This window comes from Panthera onca, chromosome D3 (genome assembly GCF_046562875.1).
Source record: "Panthera onca isolate mPanOnc1 chromosome D3, mPanOnc1 haplotype 2, whole genome shotgun sequence".
Taxonomy (NCBI): Eukaryota; Metazoa; Chordata; class Mammalia; order Carnivora; family Felidae; genus Panthera; species Panthera onca.
Genome location: NC_138350.1, coordinates 72,490,542 through 72,511,994, shown reverse-complemented (window position 1 = coordinate 72,511,994; position 21,453 = coordinate 72,490,542). Strand labels below are relative to the sequence as shown.

The 21,453-nt window shown below is 37.0% G+C and overlaps 1 protein-coding gene across 3 annotated transcripts in view; it reads right to left on the bottom strand.

Annotated features, from left to right (window-relative positions):
- Positions 1-10,318: 10,318 nt before the first annotated feature.
- The window catches only part of POLI (DNA polymerase iota), a 33,610-nt gene continuing 22,475 nt past the window's right edge, over positions 10,319-21,453 (bottom strand). For 2 of the 3 annotated variants that reach the window (XM_060613887.3, XM_060613889.2), the window contains 2 exons: positions 18,475-18,680; positions 10,319-16,289 (listed from right to left, as the gene is read on the bottom strand). In XM_060613887.3, the coding sequence (XP_060469870.1) occupies positions 15,474-16,289; positions 18,475-18,680 (1,022 nt within the window). In that variant the 3' untranslated portion in view covers positions 10,319-15,473. The remainder of the gene's footprint in view (positions 16,290-18,474; positions 18,681-21,453) is intronic. The other variant, XM_060613890.3, reaches the window with a different exon arrangement.

Genomic DNA, 21,453 nt, shown 5'->3' with positions numbered 1-21,453 from the left:
AAGCAGGGAGGTGGCTGTAGCTCTGAAAGGGTAGCAGGAGGAATCCTTGTGATAAACTTGTTCTGTGTGTTGACATGATGGTGGTCATATGAATCTATTTACATATGACAAAATTGCACAGAATTAAACACACACACACATAAATTAGTGCATGTAAAACTGATGATATTTGAATAAAATCAGTGGATTGTACCAATGTAGATTTCCTGATTGTGATATTATGTTATAGTTATGCAAGGTATTAACTTTGGGGGAAACTGGGTGAAGGAAATATGGCATCTCTCTGCATTATTTTTTATTAATTACATCTAAATGCACAATTATCTCAAAACTCAAAATAAAAGAAAAAAAATTAAAAACCGATCCAAGTCCCTAAAATTGAATGAGTCATAAAATTATATATATGATATATAAGATATATATATCATATATATATAAGATGTATGTATATATATCATATATATATGAACAAACATATATATATATAACATATATATATATATAACATATATATATATATATATATATATATATTATATATATATAGGAGAGAGAGAGAGCACAAGCAGGGGAGAGGGAGGGGCATAGGGAGAGAAAGAGAGAGAAACACTGAGCACAGAGTCCAACGCAGGGCTTGATCCCACCACCCTGGGATCACAACCTGAGCCAAAATCAAGAGTCAGACACTCAACAGACTGGGCCACCCAGGCACCCCATAAACTATAAAGCTATCTCATAGTCAATAGCATTTGTTTTTAAAATCCTGATTTTTAATAACCTATTATCTTATTATTTACCAGTATATAATTGAGGCATTTACATTATAAATGCTTGTTTAATACTCTTTATAAGCAATTCCTCTAGTCAAGATTTTCTAATCTGGTTGTATGGAAGTTATTGTTAAGGAGATATTTAGCCCCACAAAAAAGTCTGCTTTTGTTTATACATATTATATACCAAATCTCAAACCTATAAAGGGGTACACACCTTTTTGGAGTGTGGCTTGAACAGCTTCTGATGTTTCACATAAAATTATGTCAAAATTCAAGTGTAAGAAGATGCAGAAGTACCATTCTCATGAAGAATGATTAGATTTTTCATTGTGAAGTAACTAACTCCTCTAATAATCACCTTCTAGCTTCCTTTGTGCGTTAAGAGGATGCACAGAAACCTGGTGGGGTGGGGGACAAGAGGGCATAGTGGGAAAGATGCTAGAAGTATGTAGAAACCCACTGAGAGTTTGAAGAGCAGCTTAACTAAAGGGAGTCTCTGACCTCTGTCCCCAAATCCTTGGATGTTGGTCTCCCTAAAACTCTGGGTTCTGAGTATTTTTCCTTGTCTAATAAAATTTTCAAAACACATAATTAAAGATGCAATTATACTATGATTCAGATTGTGCCTTATTTTGTGAGTGCCTAATGCCACTTTCACTGTTTTCCAATTTAGATTGTACTTTCACAGGACTGTGAGCCTTTTAGCCATACACCAATGCCATAAACACACAAATCTCAAAATAACACATTTTAATACAGTACATATATTCTAAGAAAGATGATTTTGAAACCAGGAAGCAAAAAATTTACTATTTTCCCCAATTTACAAACAGGAAAATAATATATTTAATGACCTTGTATCCTATTTAAGGTAAAATGTAAATAATACCAAAGAAATAAGTACTATATCTTTGATTCCTTCTCCTTGTCCTGTCATTATCCCTATAGATTATGGTGTTTTACCATCTCAGTTACCTTTAAATAGCTAGGAATTGTGGAAGGTACCATCTATAATAACAAAAATTCCATATAAAAGTTTGAAGATAATATCATCATCCAAAAATAAAAGCAACTTAACAATTCTGCACTAACAAGTGTTGGTGAGGATGTGAAGAAAAGGGAACCCTTATGCCAATTGGTGCAGCCGCTATGGAAAATAGTATGGATCTTCCTCAAAAAATTAAAACTATCATTCAGTCCAGCAATTCCACTTCTAAATATTTTTCCAAAGAAAATGAAACCACTAATTTGAAAAGACATGAGCAGCCCTATGTTCAATTGCAGCATTTTTTTAATAATAGCCAAGGTATGGAAGCCTCCTAAATGTCCATCAATAGACAAATGGATAAAGAAGATGTGGCATATATATACACACACAATGGAGGATTACTTAGTGGAATATTACCCAACCAAAAAAAAAAAGAAAGAAAGAAAAAACTAAACAAAACATGAAATCCTGCTTTTGCAGCAACATGGATGAACCTAGGGGCTATTGTGCTAAGTGAAAGAAGTCAGAGAAAGACAAATGCCACGTGATTTCACTTATGTGTAGAATCTAAAAAACAAAACAAATGAATTAAACAACACAGAAACAGACACATAGATTCATGGAACAAATTGATGGCTGCCAGAGTGGGGGGGGGGGGGGGAGGGGACAAAATAAGGGGATTAACAGGTACAATCTCCCAATTATAAAAGAAATAAGACATGAAGATGTAATTGCCGTATAAGGAATGTAGTCAATGATATTGTAACAACTGTATGGTGACAGATGATAACTAGACTTATTGTGGTGACTGTTTCATAATGTATATAAATATATCACTGTTCTACAGCTGAAGCTAACACAATATTATATGTCAATTATTCAATAATAAATAATGTTTTTGGCCAAATCAAAGCCAGGTCCTATTATCATCATCATAAAATGATGATAATAGGATAAGTCTGCAGTTTATCCAAAAATATTTATTACAATTTTGCTTAAAGAATTTAGAAGTCAATGCTTTAGAGTTTGACAGAATGCAGGGTAAAGTATTGTTACTAGACTACCTGCAGACACTATACATATTTGATACAATAAAATGTACAGGTTTGAGAGGCAATCTACTATAATCATTTTAATAAATTGTTTTTTTTATCCTCCATTTAAAGGTTGTTGAGGATTTAATGAGTCAGAAGAAAATGAGTTTTCACTACCACTTTTTTCACTGATACTTTCTTCATATACTTTGTGATAAGGATGATTCATCCAGTATATTATAATAAATTATTGTATGACTACCAATTGCCACAATAAGGATATATAATAATCAAAAAACCTCAGGGGCATATAACAACTGACTTTATCTGTTAACTCTATGGGTAATTTAGACTGGGATCAGCTGGGCTCCCTGACATGACCAGCAATTGGCTGTGGGTCATCTGAGAAAGGATGGACAATTGGAGACACCGAGCATGCTTTGTCTCATTCTCCAGCAGCCTAGACCAGGTATGTTCTTATGATGAAGGCAAACCAAGAAAATGGAAACATCGTGTTTGTTCAAGTCTAACATCCCATTAGCAAAGTATGTCACATGGCCAAACTTGTAATCAATAAGCAAAGAAATAGAACCTGCCTTTTAAAAAACGTTTGTTTATTTTGCACGGGGAGGGGCAGAGGGAGAGGGAGACAAAATCTGAAGCAGGCTCTGCACTGTCAGCTCAAAGTCCAATGCGGGACTCGAACTAACTGTGAGATCATGACCTGAGCTGAAGTCGGACGCTCAACCAACTGAGCCACTCAGGTGCCCCTAGAACCTGCCTTTTATTCCAACTGTAGAGTCAAATGGTAAAGGAGTCAAATGGTAAAGTCAAAAGGTAATAGAAATGAGACCATTAATGCAACTGATTTTTGACAGTCCACAGTGGTGATATTCACATTCCTTCCACATGCAAAATACACTCACTCATTCCAGGACCCCCAGAGTCTCATACAATCACAGCATCAGCCCTCAAGTCTAGGATTTCATGATACATGTCAGATCCAGATGCACCTCCTCTTGATCCAGAGATCTATGAACTAAAAAGATAAGTAACCTGCCCCCTGCCTCAATACACACACACACACACACACACACATAATTCAAAAGGAACAGAATAACCACAATAAATAGTTCCATTGGAAAGGGGGAAGAAAGGGAAGCATGAAGTCTCTGGTTCCTAACCATTTCGATACCCTACTGGGCCTACTGTTCTGGCAATGCGGAAATGTTCCCTGACTGGAGCCCAATCTCTAACTGCTCTCTGGGAGCTGCTCCCTGACTCATTGTTCCCCACAGCCTTTGGTTACTCTACGTGCTTCTTTTCCCATCAGTCTCCTTTATTCTTTCTGAAGACGTGATCCTTGTTAGCTGCTGAGTAACTTTCTCAAGCTGCTTCATGCCAAAGAAAGTCAAAGGCCAAGTGATGTTTTTATAGCATGATCATCATTTAGGCCAAGCATTTGGTGTTTTTGCTAGTAACACTTTATTTTATTTTTTAATTTTTTTAACATTTATTTATTTTTGAGAGACAGAGGGAGACTGAGCATGAGTGGCAGAGGGGCAGAGAGAGAATGAGACACAGAATCTGAAGCAGGCTCCAGGCTCTGAGCTGTCAGCACAGAGCCTGACGCGGGCTTGAACTCACAAACTGTGAGATCATGACCTGAGCCGCAGTTGGACGCTCAACCGACTGAGCCACCCAGGCGCCCCGCTAGTAACACTTTAAAACTTTTGAGCTTTCTTGTCTGGTTAGGGTCCCTTACACATCCCAAAGCCACATCTATAACTGGTATCAATATACACTTTAGATTTTCTCACTGCTACTTTTTTGGATCAGGTTTCTGTGGGACGACACCCTTAAGCTATTTTCCACTTGAGATCTACTTAGTAACACCTTAAACTCAACTCAGAACTGTATTATCAAAACATCTGAATGGAGATGGGCATTGAGGAGGGTACTTGTTGGGATGAACACTGGGTGTTATGATAAATCATGGGAATCTACTTCCGAAGCCAAGACTACACTGTATACATTGTGTGTTAGCTTACCTGACAATAAATTACTAAAAATAAACATTATAAAAAAATTAAAAAATATATATGAATAAAAAAATATATCTGATAGTCACAATCTTGATTTGATGTTTGATGTGTGCTCATGTCTTACTTTAAGACTTTGCTAGCTGAGCTGGCTGGAGATAAGACAACAGTTTTATTTTCCAATTTAGTAACTCTGGCTTTATATATAATTCTGCTTGCAACCTAACCAGCTCCTTTTGTCTTTTTTCTTTGTCTTCTCTTTCTCTCCCTTCCTTCCTTTCTCTTTCTATTCTTTCTCTCCCCTTTTTTTCTTCCTTTCTCCTTTCCTTCTTTCTTTTTAAAGTTCACCTCTTTCGTGTAGTAGTACTTTAGACTATGCAGCCATAAGCCACCAGGTGGCACTTTCCACATTTTGCCTGGAGACCTCCTTGCCCAAAGCCAAAGTTCATCAGGTTTATTTTTTTTCTTTTTTCTTTTTTTAAAGTTTATTTATTTTGAGAGAGACGGACACAGAGCAAGCAGGGTAGAGGCAGAGAGAGGGAGAGAGGGAGAATCCCAAGCAGGCTCCTCACTGCCAGTGCAGAGCCCCACACGGGGCTCTAATTCATGAAACTCTGAGATCATGACCTGAGCCAAAACCAAGAGTCAGAAGCTTAACCGACTGAGCCACCCAGGTGCCCCTATTTCCTGTTTTCTAAGATAGCACAAACAGCCGTTTTAGCTAATGTTTCATAACAGCTTAATGTAGTTTTCTATTATTCGAGCCTCAGCTAACGGTTTGCTCAACTTGCTACTCTCCAAGAGCCAAGAGCATATCATTTACAATTTTGTTGTACAGCTCCCACCTTCAGTACCAAGTTGTGTAGCAGTTGTTACCAAATTAATGCCACAAAACAACCACACATTTTTTTGCTGACTCAAAAAGAGGGGATGTTCATCATAAAGTTAGTGATTGCACTCTCAATATCCATATTAATTCAATTTTTTACAGTATTATTGAAGTACAGTTGACACACGTTATATTAGTTTCAGATGTAGAATATAATGATTTGATTGTTCTACATATTACTCAGTGCTCACAATAAAAGCAGTCACCATCTGTCCCCAACATTATTGTAATAATATTGACTATATTCCCTATGCTGTACTTTTCCTCTCTGTGACTTATTTTATAACTGGAAGTTTATCTCCTTCACTTATTTCACACACTCCCCAACTTCCTCCCCTCTGGCAACCGCCAGTTTGTTCTGTTTTCTCGGAGTCTGTTTACTTGTTTTGTTTCTTAGATTCCATATATAAATGAAATCGTACGGTATTAGTCTTTCTTTGCCTGACTTATTTTACTTGGCATAATACTCTGTAGGTCTGTCCATGTTCTCACAAATGGCAAGATTTCATGTTTTCTGGCTAACAAATATGGTACACACGTACACACACACACACACCTCCTATCAATCGCCTTCCCTATTCAATAATTTGAAAATAACTGTTTTCTACATACAATTAATAGTTTTCATATTCATCAATTACTGCAACAATTTACTTTGCAATAACAATTACAAATTTATACTTTGATGGAATTACAGGAGGAAGCTCATGAGATTTTATTTGGTTATATCTGGAAAGCCTACTTATACTTGAAATCGAATATTCGAATGCTAACAATAAATCTGATGCCTTATTTTTATGACTAGAATCATTAACAATGATTAGATATGATGGCAACCTATATAATCATGTAGTAGTTTCATGCACAATTTCCCTAAAGCCACAAATGATGTTAAAGTAGTTGATTATTTAACAGCCCCAAAACCAAATAACTGAACTTGGCTGAAAACCAAGGCTAAAGCTAAACTTTGGTGCATCCCTTGTTAAATATACGGATACTGGGAATGTATGACTACTCATTCTTTTCATTGCTAGGTTGATACATCAAAAAAGTTGATGACACTGAACTAGAATACTATAATCCGGCTAAATCTGAAGATTAAGTATTCTATCGACTTCTCAAGTTTTTCTACCTCATAGATCTGCATCCACATAAATCTAGTTCAGATAAATCAACCGCAGGCTGAATTTTATCACAGTACAAGTCTTTAATACGATATAAAAAAAACTGTCACTGTGAGACAAACTGTTGTAACCCACTTTTTAAAAATTTAATTATAGGGGCACCTGGGTGGCTCAGTTGGTTGAGTGTCCAACTTCGGCTCAGGTCATGATCTTGCAGTCTGTGAGTTCAAGTCCTGCATCGGGCTCTGTGCTGACAGCTCAGAGCCTGGAGCCTGCTTCGGATTCTGTGTCTCCCTCTCTCTCTGCCCCTCCCCCACTCATGCTCTGTCTAAAATAAATAAATATTTTTTAAAAAATTTTTAATTTAAAAATTCAATTATACACACACACACTAGACAGATTTTGTGTATTGGCTGGTTTAACTCCATTCTACCTTGCTTCTAACTAAAGAGGATGTAAAGCTAAAAACAAATAAAAAATAAATCATGCATCCCCAGGGTTGATTGCACCGGTCTTCTGGATATGTGTTAGGTTACACCCACTGGATGAAGTCTTCTGGGAGTTGAGTGAGGCAGAGGCCATTTTTCCTATTTGTTTGGTTTGTTTGTTTGTTTGTTTCTGCTGGCCAGCAAGGACCCACCTGCTGGATTCTTTTGTGCCAAACAGTGGGTACATCAATGACAGAGGCAGCAGTATCTTCTGGATTTCCTGTCCCTGGTTACTGGGACACACTTGCAGGTAACTATTCTCCAGCCTTCTAGATGTCAAGCCCTGGCAGTGGTGACAGCACATTAATTCCAGCTCCTTGAATTCATAGTTCCATCAATGGCTTCAAATGACAACTCATCTGGCAGACTGGCTCTGCCTAGTTCTCAGATGTGTTTCTGGAGGCCAACCCCAGAACCCACTACTTCAGCAACTCAATGGTTCTACGGGCATCTAATTTACTATATTTTTTTTTAATTTTTTTTTTTAACGTTTATTTATTTTTGAGACAGAGAGAGAGCATGAGCAGGGGAGGGTCAGAGAGAGAGGGAGACACAGAATCTGAAACGGGCTCCAGGCTCTGAGCTGTCAGCACAGAGCCCGACGCGGGGCTTGAACTCATGGACCGTGAGATCATGACCTGAGCCGAGGTGGGCCACTTAACCGACTGAGCCACCCGGGCGCCCCCTAATTTACTATATTAAACCTTGTTGCTTAAATATCTACACAAATTTTAGAAATTGAGTACATTAAGTAGAGACATGGAAGATATAAAAAAAAAAAAACAAAATCAGGGCACCTGAGTGGCAGTCAGTTAAGCATCTAACTTCAGCTCAGGTTATGATCTCACACTCTGTGAGTCTGAGTCCTGTTTCGGGCTCTGTGCTGACAGCTCACAGCCTGGAGCCTCCTTCAGATTTTGTGTCTCCCTCTCTCCCTCCCCCTCCCCCACTCACACTCTGTCTCTCTCTGCCTCTCAAAAATGAGTAAACGTTAAAAAAAATTTTTTTTAAACAACCCAAACCAGATACCCAAAGAAGTAAAATATCTGACATGAAAATTGGATTGAATAGAAATAACAACAGATTAATTATTATGGAAGAAATAATTCATGAACTTGAAGGCAGAGCAATGAAAATTATTCAAGAGTTAACAGAGAGACAGAAAAAAAAAGGAGGCTGAAAAATAATGAACTGAATACCAGTGAGTTATGGGACAACTTGAAGCACCCTGAAAATGTCTTATTCAAGTCCCCAAAGAAGAAGTGGGGGACATAAAAATATCTGAAGGAACACTGGCTGAAATTTTTCCAAATTTGATAAAACACTATAAGTTAACAGATCCCAGAAGCTTGACAAATACCAAACACAACAAACATGAATAAAACTGTACCAAAGAAAATCATAATAAAATTTCTTAAAACCAGTTATAAAGAGAAAACTTTAAAGTCAACCAGACCCTTACTCCTCCTCCCCCCAAAAAACCACATATTATTTAGAGAAGAACCAATGAAAATAGCAGACTTCATTTTGGAAATAATACCAAATCAAAAGGCATGAACAAAACATCTTTAAAGAAGAGGAGAAAAAAGCCTGTCAAATTAGAATTCTATACTTAGCAAAACTATCTTCAAAAATATAAAGGTAACATAAAAACTTGACATAAGCCATAAGAATGCTGAAAGAATCCATGCCCAGCAGACTTGTACTACAAAAATATGTTAAAGTCTATCAGGCAGAAATAAAAGATACCAGATGGAAATACAGATCTACACAAATAAACGAAGAGTACCAGAAATGTGGGTATATTTAATAGCCTTTTTCCCCTTGACTGTATAAAGCAAAAATAAAAATAATAAAAATATGTTATGGAGTTACAAGGTATGGAGAAGTCAAGTGTATAGTAACAATAGCACAAGGGCCAGTTGGGGACAAACAGAAGTATATTGGTGTAAGGCCCCTAAACATAAAGTAGTAGTTAGAGATATATAGTATCAACCCTAAAGCAACCACTAAGAGAGCAAAGAGTTATATAGTTAATATGCCAATAAGGAAGATAAAAGACAGAATGATAAAAAAAAAAAAAATACTCAATCCTAGTAAAAGTCTGAAGAGAAAGAAAAGGGAACAAACACATGGGGAAAAGTAGAAAATAAATAGCAGACTGGTAGATTTACACAAAACTGCATCAGTCGTCATGTTAATATAAAGTCAAAAACCTCAATTAAAAGGCAAAGATATCAGACTGAATGAAAAAGACCCAACTATCTGTTGTGTAACCCCCAAAACCTCATTTTTTTACATAAACATACAAATAGGTTAAAAGGATAAGAAAAGACACTAGTCTAACAATTTTTTTAAAAACTATAGTGGCTCTTATCAGGAAACTGGTTTTCAGAGCAAAGAATTTATCAGAGATAAAGGTCATTTCAGAATAATAAAGGGCCCAATTCATCAGAACTTAATATCCCTGAATGTGTCTTCAAATAACATGAAGCAAAAATTGATATACTACAGCAAGGAGAAAAAGATACATCTATACTTATAGTTGGAGATTTGAATACTCTTCTCTCTATACAAAAAAAAAAAAAAAAAAAAAATCAGTAAGGATCCAGAAGACTTGAACACTAACTAAACCTAATTGACACTTATACAACATTCCATCCAGCAGCAAAATACATATTCCTTTCAAGTACACACAGAACATTTACTAAGATAGGACACATTTGGAGCAATAAAACATCTCAAAACTTATTTCAAAATAGTCTGCAGTAGAACTTATCTGGTCATTGTCCAGGGTTCTCAGCATGGAGCTCCTAAACATCTTAGAATATCCCAAACAATGTGTCTCTTATTCATCATGGTGCATGCTAATGAGGTGGCTCATGGGGGGCCCTGGACAGCTTATGCCAACAGGAAGACTTAGGATGGCAGTAGCCCACAACAGAAATACCAACCACATGATTAAAATGGTGAGACTTTGCACCATCCTGACATCCAGGGAAGGTAGAAGCCTGGGGAACTGGAGATGGGAGTTTAACCACAGAGTCAATGATTTACCAAACCCTCCCTACATGATGAAACCCCAAGAAAAACTCTGGACTTCCTTAGATCTTAAAAGTTCTCATTACAAGGCAAACAAAAAAAAAAAAAAAAAAAGTAACTATGAATAGGTGACAGATGCTAGACTTACTGTGGTGATCATTTTGTAATAGAAATATCGAAAAATTATACTGTACATGTGGAATATGTCAATTATATCAAAATTTAAAAAGAAAACAACTGTTAGCTAGGATGCAAATGAAAGTCACTCTAAGAAGGAGGCTGAAAGCCATCAGCAGAAGGCAGGTGGGAAGGGACAAAAGCCTGGATTACTGGGTTTTGTTTTGCAGAACCAAAGGTTCCAGCCAAGGAGAAGCTTAACTAGGTGTTTTACCTGATAGCCCCTTGCTAGGTGTGTCTCACCTGATAGCTCCTCATCTGAGCTAGTTTGAGCTGGATTGGAGCTGAGGACCAGCACAAAAGCCCTCCTGAGTTGTCCTGAAATTACATTCAGCTCATTACAATGCTACGATCTCCTTCTATGGGCAGAGTTTTCTGCTATTTTTTGAACATATGATGTATGCACTAGCCCCCTGACATGATATGCATCCACAAGTGAACCAAAAGTGGCTGTGCAATCTCCCTTGCTCCCACCCCTTACACTGAATAAAAGCTTCCTGTACTAACAGCATGGTGAGACAGTTGTGAGCTATCTCTGTCTTCTCACTTATAACAAGCAATAAAAAGTTCTTTGCTCTCAACATTTCCTTGGGTTGTGTTCAATTTGATGAACCCCCTACGGCAAACTGCTTCATTTCAGTTACATAACCAAAAACAAACAAAAAAAATCTCTGGACTTCTGATCACTTGATACGTTTTATTTCTCGACCTAGTTACATAGTTGTTGCTTATAGTTACCCACTAACTGGGACACCTGGATGGCTCAGTCGGTTGGTTGTCCAACTTCAGCTCAGGTCATGATCTTGCGGTTCATGAGTTCAAACCCCACATTGGACTCTGTGCTGACAGCTCGGTGCCTGGAGCCTGCTTCGGATTCTGTGTCTCCCTTTTTCTCGGCCCCTCCCTCACTCGTGCTCTGTCTCTGTCTCTCTCTCAAAAATAAACATTAAAAAAAAAATTACCCACTAACTTACTTCTGTAATTTTCTGTATGTAGATTTCACAATATTTTTAAATATTGAAATTAATCTAGATTTGATGAAGATATAAATTGAGATTCAGAAAGTACCTAAATCCTAAACATGATGAAAAGAAATCTATAGCTAGACATATAATAACAACTACAGACTTCCAAAGATAAAAGTGAACATCTTAAAACAGCCCAAAGAAGTCAACTTGAAATCCACAGTTCTAAAGACATAATTTTATAAAGTGAATTCTACTTTGAAGGAATTTCTTTTTTTTTTTTTTTTTTTGACATTTTTATTTAGTTTTGAGAGAGAGAGAGAGCACGAGCAGAGGTAGGGCAGAGAGAGAGGGAGATAAAGAACTTGAAGCAGGCTCCAGGCTCTATCAGCACAGAGCCCGAGGCAGGGCTTGAACCATCAACTGTGACATCATGACGTGAGCCAAAGTCAGACTCCCAACGAACTGAGCCACCCAGGCGCCCCAGGAATGAATTTCTGATATGCAAGAAAAAAAGGTCAGGAAAAAAAAAAAGATAATCATGTGTGCAAACCGAAACATTAACTCTATAAAATACTAAAGGAATCTGACCAGAATTAACATATTTTAACAACTTTGTGATTTTTGGAAAGAGGGTACATGTATTTACCATTTGGGGATGTTAAGCATGTTAAATTCTTAAGAGTAATCAAGAGTACTTAGAATGTTTACATTTCAAATCAGTCAAGGGAAAATACATAATAAAAAATTCAAGCAATCCAAAAAGATGAAAGAATGGGGAAAAAAGCATAGCACAGAAAAGAGAAAAACAGAAAGCACAAAACAATATGGAAAAAATAAATCCAAATAGATTTGCACTTTGGCACTATTGGTGGGACAGATACTTTCAGTTCTCCCAATACAAAACGCTAGATTCTGGAGAAAACACACCTTTTAACTCATTGTTCATTCAACTATGTAAGGAGAATGTCCCGGCCTCAATCCCCTACAATCACAGGGAGGAAAACAATGAGCTGAAACAAAAGCAGGAAAGGATCAGGAAGCATCAGGCAAAAAGCAAATTTGAAAGGTGGGGTTTACCCTGACAGCAAATGCTGACAGCAGCCTGCCATCCACCTCTGAAGACAAAACCTTGGGACAGTAGCAAGGCCAGGGAGATGAAAATAAGACAAACTAAGACAACCGCATTCAGGAAGGACCTTGAAGGGGCTACTGTGGTGCCAAAGGGATTGATACTGACTCACTGGAAGCAAATGCAAATCAAATCTGAAGGGAATCAAGCACAATCTAGGTCCTTTGTCTTCCCACAGACTAAGCTCAGCCACTCACACACGGAAACAGGCCAAAATGGTACATGACAATATCCAAAAACTTAGACTTAAAAAGATTTAAAATACTGAAATGATTAAAAATATAAAGTATTTTTGAGTTTTTAAAAATTAGAAATGGACTGATATGAGACTATAATGAATAAATAGGAAGATGAGAAAAAGAATCAAATGAAAAATATAATTACTAAAATTAAAGCCATCATTAGTGTTTTTTTTTAAGTTTATTTATTTATTTTAGAGAGAAAGCAAGAGCGAGTGGGGCAGGGGCAGAGAGAGAGGGAGAGAGAAAGAATCCCAAGCAGACTCCACACTGCCAGTGTGGAATGAACCGTGAGATCATGACCTGAGCTGAAATCAAGAGTCAGATGCTTAACCAATTGAGCCATCCAGGCACCCCCATCATTAGTGTTTTAAACAGTAGATCAGACAATGCTGAAAAACAAATTAAAGAACAAGAGACAAAGTTGAGGAAATGAACCAAAATGCAGCACAGATAAACAAGATGAAATTTTAACAAACATGAAGGGTGGAGTAAGAGAGGCCATCATTTGTCCAATCAGTCAGTGGCCAAAAATTTTATAGAACAGATGTCAAAGACACAGGAAGCCAGCACATACTGAGATTAATAAAGGAAATTCACATCTCCAAACATTAGAGTAAATCTGGAGAACACCAAAGGGGCGTAAAACAGTTTTGGCCAGTTTAAGAAAAGAATATAGAATAGCTAAAAGATTAAAAGGAGATGGAAATAAAAGATAACCTAAAAACTCAGAACGTGGAGGCACAAAGATGCTGAAAGACTAACTAAAGGTCACAGAATATGTAGCAACGCTGTGATTTACCCCCTGCGTTCTCTCTCTTCAGAAGGTGTACTTTTAACTATTACTTTACGTTCTTTTTAAACTGGCCAAGAGTGTTTTACTCTTCTTAGCCTTTTTTTCTTTTAAACCTTTCTAGCTGTCTAATAATTTCTGGCTGAACTAATACAAGGATTATTAGAAACTTTTAAAAAAATGGATTATCTAAAAATATATATATTCTTTTTATCAATGTAACAACCTTACCTGTCTACTACATGTAGAAAATTCCAGAGTCTTTGATGCAGAGTACTAAATATTTGCTTATGAGTACCTTTTGATGTTTTTGCTCCAAGTTGTTTTTGATAACCCTAAACTCCCTGTTAAAAATCCTTGGTAAGGAAATTCTCAAATTTCAAGGAATCTAAAACTAACCTAAAATGTCTTACCTAGAAGAAAGCACCTTTACACTACTCTTTATTCACATTTGTGTACTTTATTTTTGTCTTTAGATTATATCTGCAAAGGTTATAAACTTGAGAACAGGCCTCTTCTAAATCAGTGCTGAGGTATACTTTGGTGTGTTCTAGAAACTTCCTTATGTCTTGCAAATTACAGGATGTCCACAATCTTATATACCCAATTTTTAATCTTGCAGACAAAAGGAGAAAGCAATGAATGGGAAAAACTGACACCTATCAATTTAGTGCCTGCATATATCTGCTGTAGGTAGGACATCCATAGTCTCATCTCCAAAAAGAAGATGCAAAAACATCTAATCATTACTTTAAAACTCTAAAGACTAGCCAGAAGTAGGGGCGCGTGGGTGGCTCAGTCGGTTGGTTAAGCGTCCGACTTTGCTCAGGTCATGATCTTGCGGTTCTTGAGCTCAAGCCCCACATTGGGCTCTGTGCTGACAGCTCAGAGACTGGGGCCTGCCTCAGATTCTGTCTCCCTCTCTCTCTGCCCCTCCCCTGCTCATGCTGTCTCTCTCTGTCTCAAAAATAAACACTAAAAAAAAAAATTTTTTTTTTTTTTTGAAAGACTAGCCAGAAGGAAATGAATTCTTCCATTACCTAGCATTCTAAAAAACCTATCATACTGCCTTTTTGGGGTCCACCCTCCCCTTAATGTACCTGGATGAAGAGTTCCTTCTAGTTCTCTGCAACATGTACACTCCCCTGCCCAACCTCCCACCTGGCCCCTGCCACACCATTCATTATTTCTTGAGTGCCTTCTATGTGCTAGGCAATATAGTAGGTTCTAGCGTACACAGAAGCATTAACTGAACATACATTGCTTTGGTATTTTTTAAAAAAATCAACTTATTAAACAGTACATAGTACTTCAGCCAAAGATAACTGATTTTTTAATAGATAGCAGCAGAATTTCTCATTTGGAAGTTTCCTAATGGGCTATATTTCTTGAGCCATTTCATTATTTCACAGAAAAAAAATGTTATTTGCTATATTATAGCAATGATTTAGCTAGCCTATTTTTTACATATAGGTACATATATCTCCCACCCCACCCCTTAATTTATGGGAAATGTACTAACCATGATACTCTTTTTATTGAAAAGCAATATAAAATAGCTTTAGAAATAAGAAGGTCATTTTACATTATTTCTGTTATAAATATTTTTATGTTTTGTGCCAGAATTTACTTCCCATTACTACACTTGCTTTTATCTGGAACATCTTATGTTAGATTTCTACATTATTGAATATCTATTAGTGTTTAATTTAGAGGAGCTTAATAAACTGCCAGATCTGAGAACAATGGCCTTTCCTTTGCTTTCTAGACCTTTTTTCTGAACATGCTTATTTATGTACAACGTGGAAATCTGATCCTGTTCTCTTCCAGTGTGCCAACAGCTCTTTTTGTACCTCTTCTGGTAGTTCATAGAAAACTTCAGGATCAATGTCAGAAGGAAAGGTAATTTTCTCATCAGTAGAATCTTGCTCTCTATTTTCTGGAAGTCCTTCATGATGAGAGACTGTTGCTAGTGGTTCCTTATGGCTATCTGTAGTGCGGTTTGTGGAGAAAAGTTGCTCACTCTGCAAATTTGGAAATGAATGGAAAATAGATACAGCGGGGTTTGTATGTGAAAAATGAAATCCTTGAGATTCTTTAGGTCCTTGGCTCATTTGTTCATCTTTTAATCTACTGTCTAAATAATGTGAATAATCCTTTTGGCTAGACGGAGAAGAGCAACTACTGCTACTTAAACCTGATGTTCCTGGTTCACAGGAAGAAGACATCTGTTTGCTACTGGATAAATGATCTTTAGGATTTAAGGGACTATCTTTCATTTGTTTTGTAGAAAAGAAAGATAATACTCCTCTAGAAGCATGTAATGGACAACTCAAACTTTCTTTGCCTTCAAGTTTTTCTCCAGATTTTCCAGAAAGGATTTCTTCTTGAATATCTACTGGAAGTTCCTTAAAGACTTCTTGGTCAATACCTTCAGAAAGTGACCAGAGTGGGAATTCATCAGTGTCTTTTTCTTTAGAAAAATGTGTAGTATCTACTGGAGCTTCCCCAGTTCTTGTACTTTCAATTCTTCCAGATGGTAGAAAATCCCAACTTGTTTCTTTGTCTTTGGAAAAATCTTCCACATGAGTGTCTTTCATTTTCTAGAACACAAGGATAACACAGTAGTTTAAGATGTCTGGTATCTTTTAAATATTCATACTGCTGAAGCATGACTATAGCCATTATCTGACCAACATGTTTCTATCCTACTCAATAATTTCAATTCTTTTGGCCAGTTCCAAACAACTAGAGATGATAAATCCACCATAATTAGTCACACTATTGTGTGCATTTTTATTCACTATTCTAGGGAGAGGTTTCCTTCCTAGATAGCATTGAGCCAGAAGATAGGTATGTGTTTGGAAACTTGGAAAGGATCTTAACAATCGTGTTTTCACATTTCCAATTCTGTGGATAAAGGAATGATGGCCTAGAAAATAAATGATTCACCTAAGAGTATCATTCATAAATAAATGAAAGAAAGAAAGAAAGAAAGAAAGAAAGAAAGAAAGAAAGAAAGAAAGAAAGAATCAAGGACTGGTTTTCATACAATCCCTATTCTGAAGTGTAACGTTTAACAGAAAGAAAAAAAATTTTTCTATGATAAAAATCCAATGTCAGTATTAAAATGTTAACACTGTTTACATTTACATAAAAATTCAAAAAACATCTTCAGCTCTAATTTGCATAATTTGTCTTTAAATTTTTAAGTTTTTTTTTTTTTTAATATTTATTTTTGAGAGAGAGAGACAGTACAAGCAGGGGAGGGGCAGAGAGGACACACAGAATCCAAAGCAGGTTTCAGGTTCTGAGCTGTCAACACAGAGCCCAATGCAGGGCTAGAACCCATGAATGGCAAGATCATGACCTGAGCCAAAGTTGGATAACCAATGAGTCACCCGGGTGCCCCTAATTTGCATAATTTTTCTATGTAAAGTTTTTCACTTAAATTTTCCCTCCAGTTTTGAGCACCATGAAAATGTATTCACAGTCAAATATAACTCAGGAAACATCAATACAACAAAATAGTAAAGGAAGAGATCTGGCACACTATATTTACTGTATTCCACTTATATTTACCTACTACCACTATAAATTAAAGTCTTACAATTCTGATTCTACAGATTAAGAAGTAAAAAACAGGGGCGCCTGGGTGGCTCAGTCGGTTAAGCATCCAACTTCAGCTCAGGTCACGATCTCACGGCTTGTGAGTTCGAGCCCCACGTCGGGCCCTGTGCCAACAGCTCAGAGCCTGGAGCCTCTTCAGATTCTGTGCTTTCTCTCTCTCTCTGCCCCTCCCCCACTCACACTCTGTCTCTGAAAAATAAACATTAAAAACAAATTTTTTTAAAGAAGCAAAAAATAAATACCTCCTTAAATTTCAGTTAATAAAGAGAATAAAAGGGCCACAGGAAAAAAGTAATTTGAAGAGGGTACTAATTCATTATTTCTGTAACAGTATTCTGTTCTCATTTTAAACTTAAATGTAAATGAAAATATTACTGAAATTATACTAATTAAACATTAAAACAAAGAAAATAATAAAATCATTTTAAATTAACAGTTAACTATAAGCAAGAACAATTTAGTAAAATATGATTATTTTCTAAAACATCCCATATTTAGTAACTAGAGGTGTGCTAAATGGCCATATATATAGGCTTTTGTTTTTAGTCACCTGAAAATATGACTGGCCTCTGCTTCTCTACTGCCACACTCTTAATTTCTACAACTGTAGAATCAGTAGTTGTATTATATCAATCTTGCTATCAAAATTTAATATAATTTTAAAACTAAGAAAATGTAAATACTTTAGCAAAACATTGGGGGGACACTGGTAGCTTATGTATAATTTTTTTTTATTGCCAATATCTGGAAATATTTTCACATATTAGCTAATCATCATATTCCTCTTTTTGTACCTCTTCTGGTAGTTCATAGAAAATTTCAAGATCAATGTCAAAAGGAAAGGTAATTTTCTCATCAGTAGAATCTTGCGATTTTCTGTTAAGTCTTTCATGATGACAGACTGTTGCTATTAGTTCCTTATGGCTATCCGTAGTGCAGTTTTTGGAGAAAGGTTGCTCCAAACTTTTGGAAGTTAACACTCCCAAAACAAGGAACCTCCATAGTGGTTTTCTCTTTTATCCAGTGATGCTCATGTAATGGGTACAATATACGAGTAAGTCATTTGAACAATATTATCTGGAGGAATTTCTAAATTGTATCCATGGAACACAAACTTAGATTTGTAACTTAACCACACAAATCAAACAGTGTACTCACAAAACTGCGCTTGCCAGAGCGGGAAGTTGTCGATAATGATGGTGTTAAATAATAATCAATAGTCCCTTTCTTAGCAGTAGTTAATGCTTTAAGGTTGCAGAGGCACACACTTAAAAGGGTAAGATGAAATGGCATCTTCACATTCACCATATTTCGAAAAAGTTTCATAAGTATATCAACCATTGGAGTCATCACATCATAATTTCCTAAATAAAATGTTTGACAAGACAATATCTAAGCACACTGTATCGTAATCAATATTAAAAGCTTAATCTAATGTATACTGCTTCAATTAAAAAGTTAAAATCTTAAATAGATATCATTGAAAACACCTTGACATTATATACTAAACTGAGCCAACCTAAACACTAAGACAAAATGCCAAATGAGTTAAAGTTTTCAAAAGATTTGAAATACAGGACTTCTGGTTATGGAAGTGTCATGAGGTAAGAAAATTTCCCCATAAAATCGTAATAAAACTTAACAAAATTGGGTGGCTGGGTGGCTGAGTTAGTTGAGTGCCCGACGTCGGATCTGGTCATGATCTCAAGGTTCGTGAATTCAAGCCCAGCATCGGGCTCTAGGTTGACAATGCAGAGCCTGCTTTGGATTCTCTCTCTCTCTCTCTTTGTCTGTCTCTCTCTCTCTCCACCCGCCCCCACCATGCTTTTTCTCCCTCTAATTAAAAAAACTGGAGAAACAAAACTGAACAAAACTCCCCAAAACAGCCATTTTGAGGGTCTGGAAATGAATGAAAGGCAAATGAACTGAGAACTTAGATAAGAAAGTACGAGACAGCAACCTTACTGGCTGGGATTGTTCATATCTTCACGCAGCAATCCTGCCAGGTGAGGCTGGCTGTGAAAGCCAGCAGCTCTGTTGCCAGAAAGGACAGACTTGATTTGAGGCAGAGGCAGAAGCCCAGTGAAGTGAATAAACCTGGTAGGAAACAAATGGGGAAACTGCATAGCACTCTAGCCTGAGGTTGTAGTTGTGACTGGAATGAGCAAAAACATCAGTGGACCAGCCAAAAATTTACCCAGGAGATCTGGAAATGAGAGAGCCATAGAGGGACTGGATAAGCTCTCCTCCCAACCCAGCCGACTGGGAGACTGCATGCACATGAAGGCGAGGCCAGAGAAGGCCCAAGCTCTCCACATGGGACTGAACAGAATGGCAACCAACATACACGGAACATGCAAGTGGGCTACAGAAAATAAAAGCCCCTAAGGCAGAGCTGAAAATGGCCTCACTTTTTTTTTCTTTTTTTTTAATTTTAGAGAGAGAAAGAGAGAGGGCATAAGCTGGGGAGAGGGGCAGCGGGGGGGGGGGGGGGGGTGGGGAGAGAGAGAGAGAGAGAGAGAGAGAGAGAGAGAGAGAGAATCCCAAACAGGTTCCATGCTCAGCGCAGAGCTCCATCCTATGACCCTGGGATCACGACCTACGCTGAAATCAAGTCAGATGTTCAAACGACTGAGCAACCCCAGCACCCTGAAAATGGCTTAATTTTGTAAAGTGCTCTCCAACCCATGCACTTATCTACTGACAGAAGGTAGAAGCCTTTCAGGCTCTAGCATTCAGGCAAAAGCTTTGACCAGTCGTTGGCTAACTACTAAACTATGTAGACACAGGGGTAGCCTAGAAGCCAAAATAAATTTTTTTAATTTAAATTAAAAAAAAAAAGAAAGCTAAGCAGAGAAATCAGAGGCTACAAATCACAGGGGAGGTAGATTCTGTGGCTTAAGTTCAGACAAGTTAGAAAAGAAAAAGGCGGGGGGGGGGGGGAGGGGGCGGGGAGCCCACAGGAAAAAAAATCCAAATCTAGAGTTGCTAAAACCCATTATCTGAAATGTCCATTTTTCAAACAAAATATTATAATACATAAAGAAACAGGAGTGTGATCTAGTCAGGAGGAAAAAGCAGTCGATAGAAATTGACTTTGAGTTGGATTTAGCAGACTTCAAAGCTGCTACCATGGACATGTTCAAAGAATTAAAGAAATCTATTTTAAGGAATTAAAGTAAAATATGATAGACTACCAAGAAAGGAGAATCTCATAAGGAAACAGAATCAAACACACAAATAAAGCGAATAGCAAATCTAGAGTTAAAATTACAGTAATCAAAACAAATAAAATCACTAGATGGGCAACAGTGGTTTGGATAGCTGAATCAAGAGAACTTGAAGGCAACTCAATAGAAATTATCCAATCTTGGGGTACCTGGCTGCCTCAGTAGAGCATGAGACTCTTGACTTTAGGGTTCTAAGTTTGAGCCTCACATTGGGTATAGAAATTACTTCAAAAAATAAAAATCTTAAAAAAAAAAAAAAAAGAAATCCAATCTGAAAAAGGAGAGAAAAAAGACTGAAGAAAAAATGAACAGAATTGCACATATCTGTAGGACACTATCAAGCATATCAACATATTCACAATGAGAATCGCAGAGGAGATGAGAGGGAAAAAAGGGCAAGAAAGAGTTTTTGAAGAAATAAGAGCCTAAAATTCTGCAAATTTCATTAAAAAATTCATCTACAGAATCAAGAAGCTCAATAAATCCCAAGTAAGAAAAACACAAAGATTCCATACTTTTAGACACATCATGGTCAAACTGCTGAAAAACAAAGAGACAAATGACCCATCACATGAAGGAGAATAACAATACAATTGTTGTTATAGTGCAGTACAACTCAGCTCCAAATTCACCCTTCAGTACCTGCTCTGATAATGCTTAGACTCTTTAAAATTTTCTACATTGAATAGGATACTAAGTTTTGTCATTAGAGAACACCAGAAGACCACTAAAGGAGAAAGGCAGCTTCTCTTCCTGGATGTATTGCCATTTAATTTTTCTTACTTCCATTCATTACTTGGTTTGTTGGTAGTACATGTGGGCACATCTAACAGTGCTTGCCATATCACACACATGTGGAATGCCCAGTCCCTAAGCAACCTCGAGCCCAAGTCTGAGCTTAGTGACT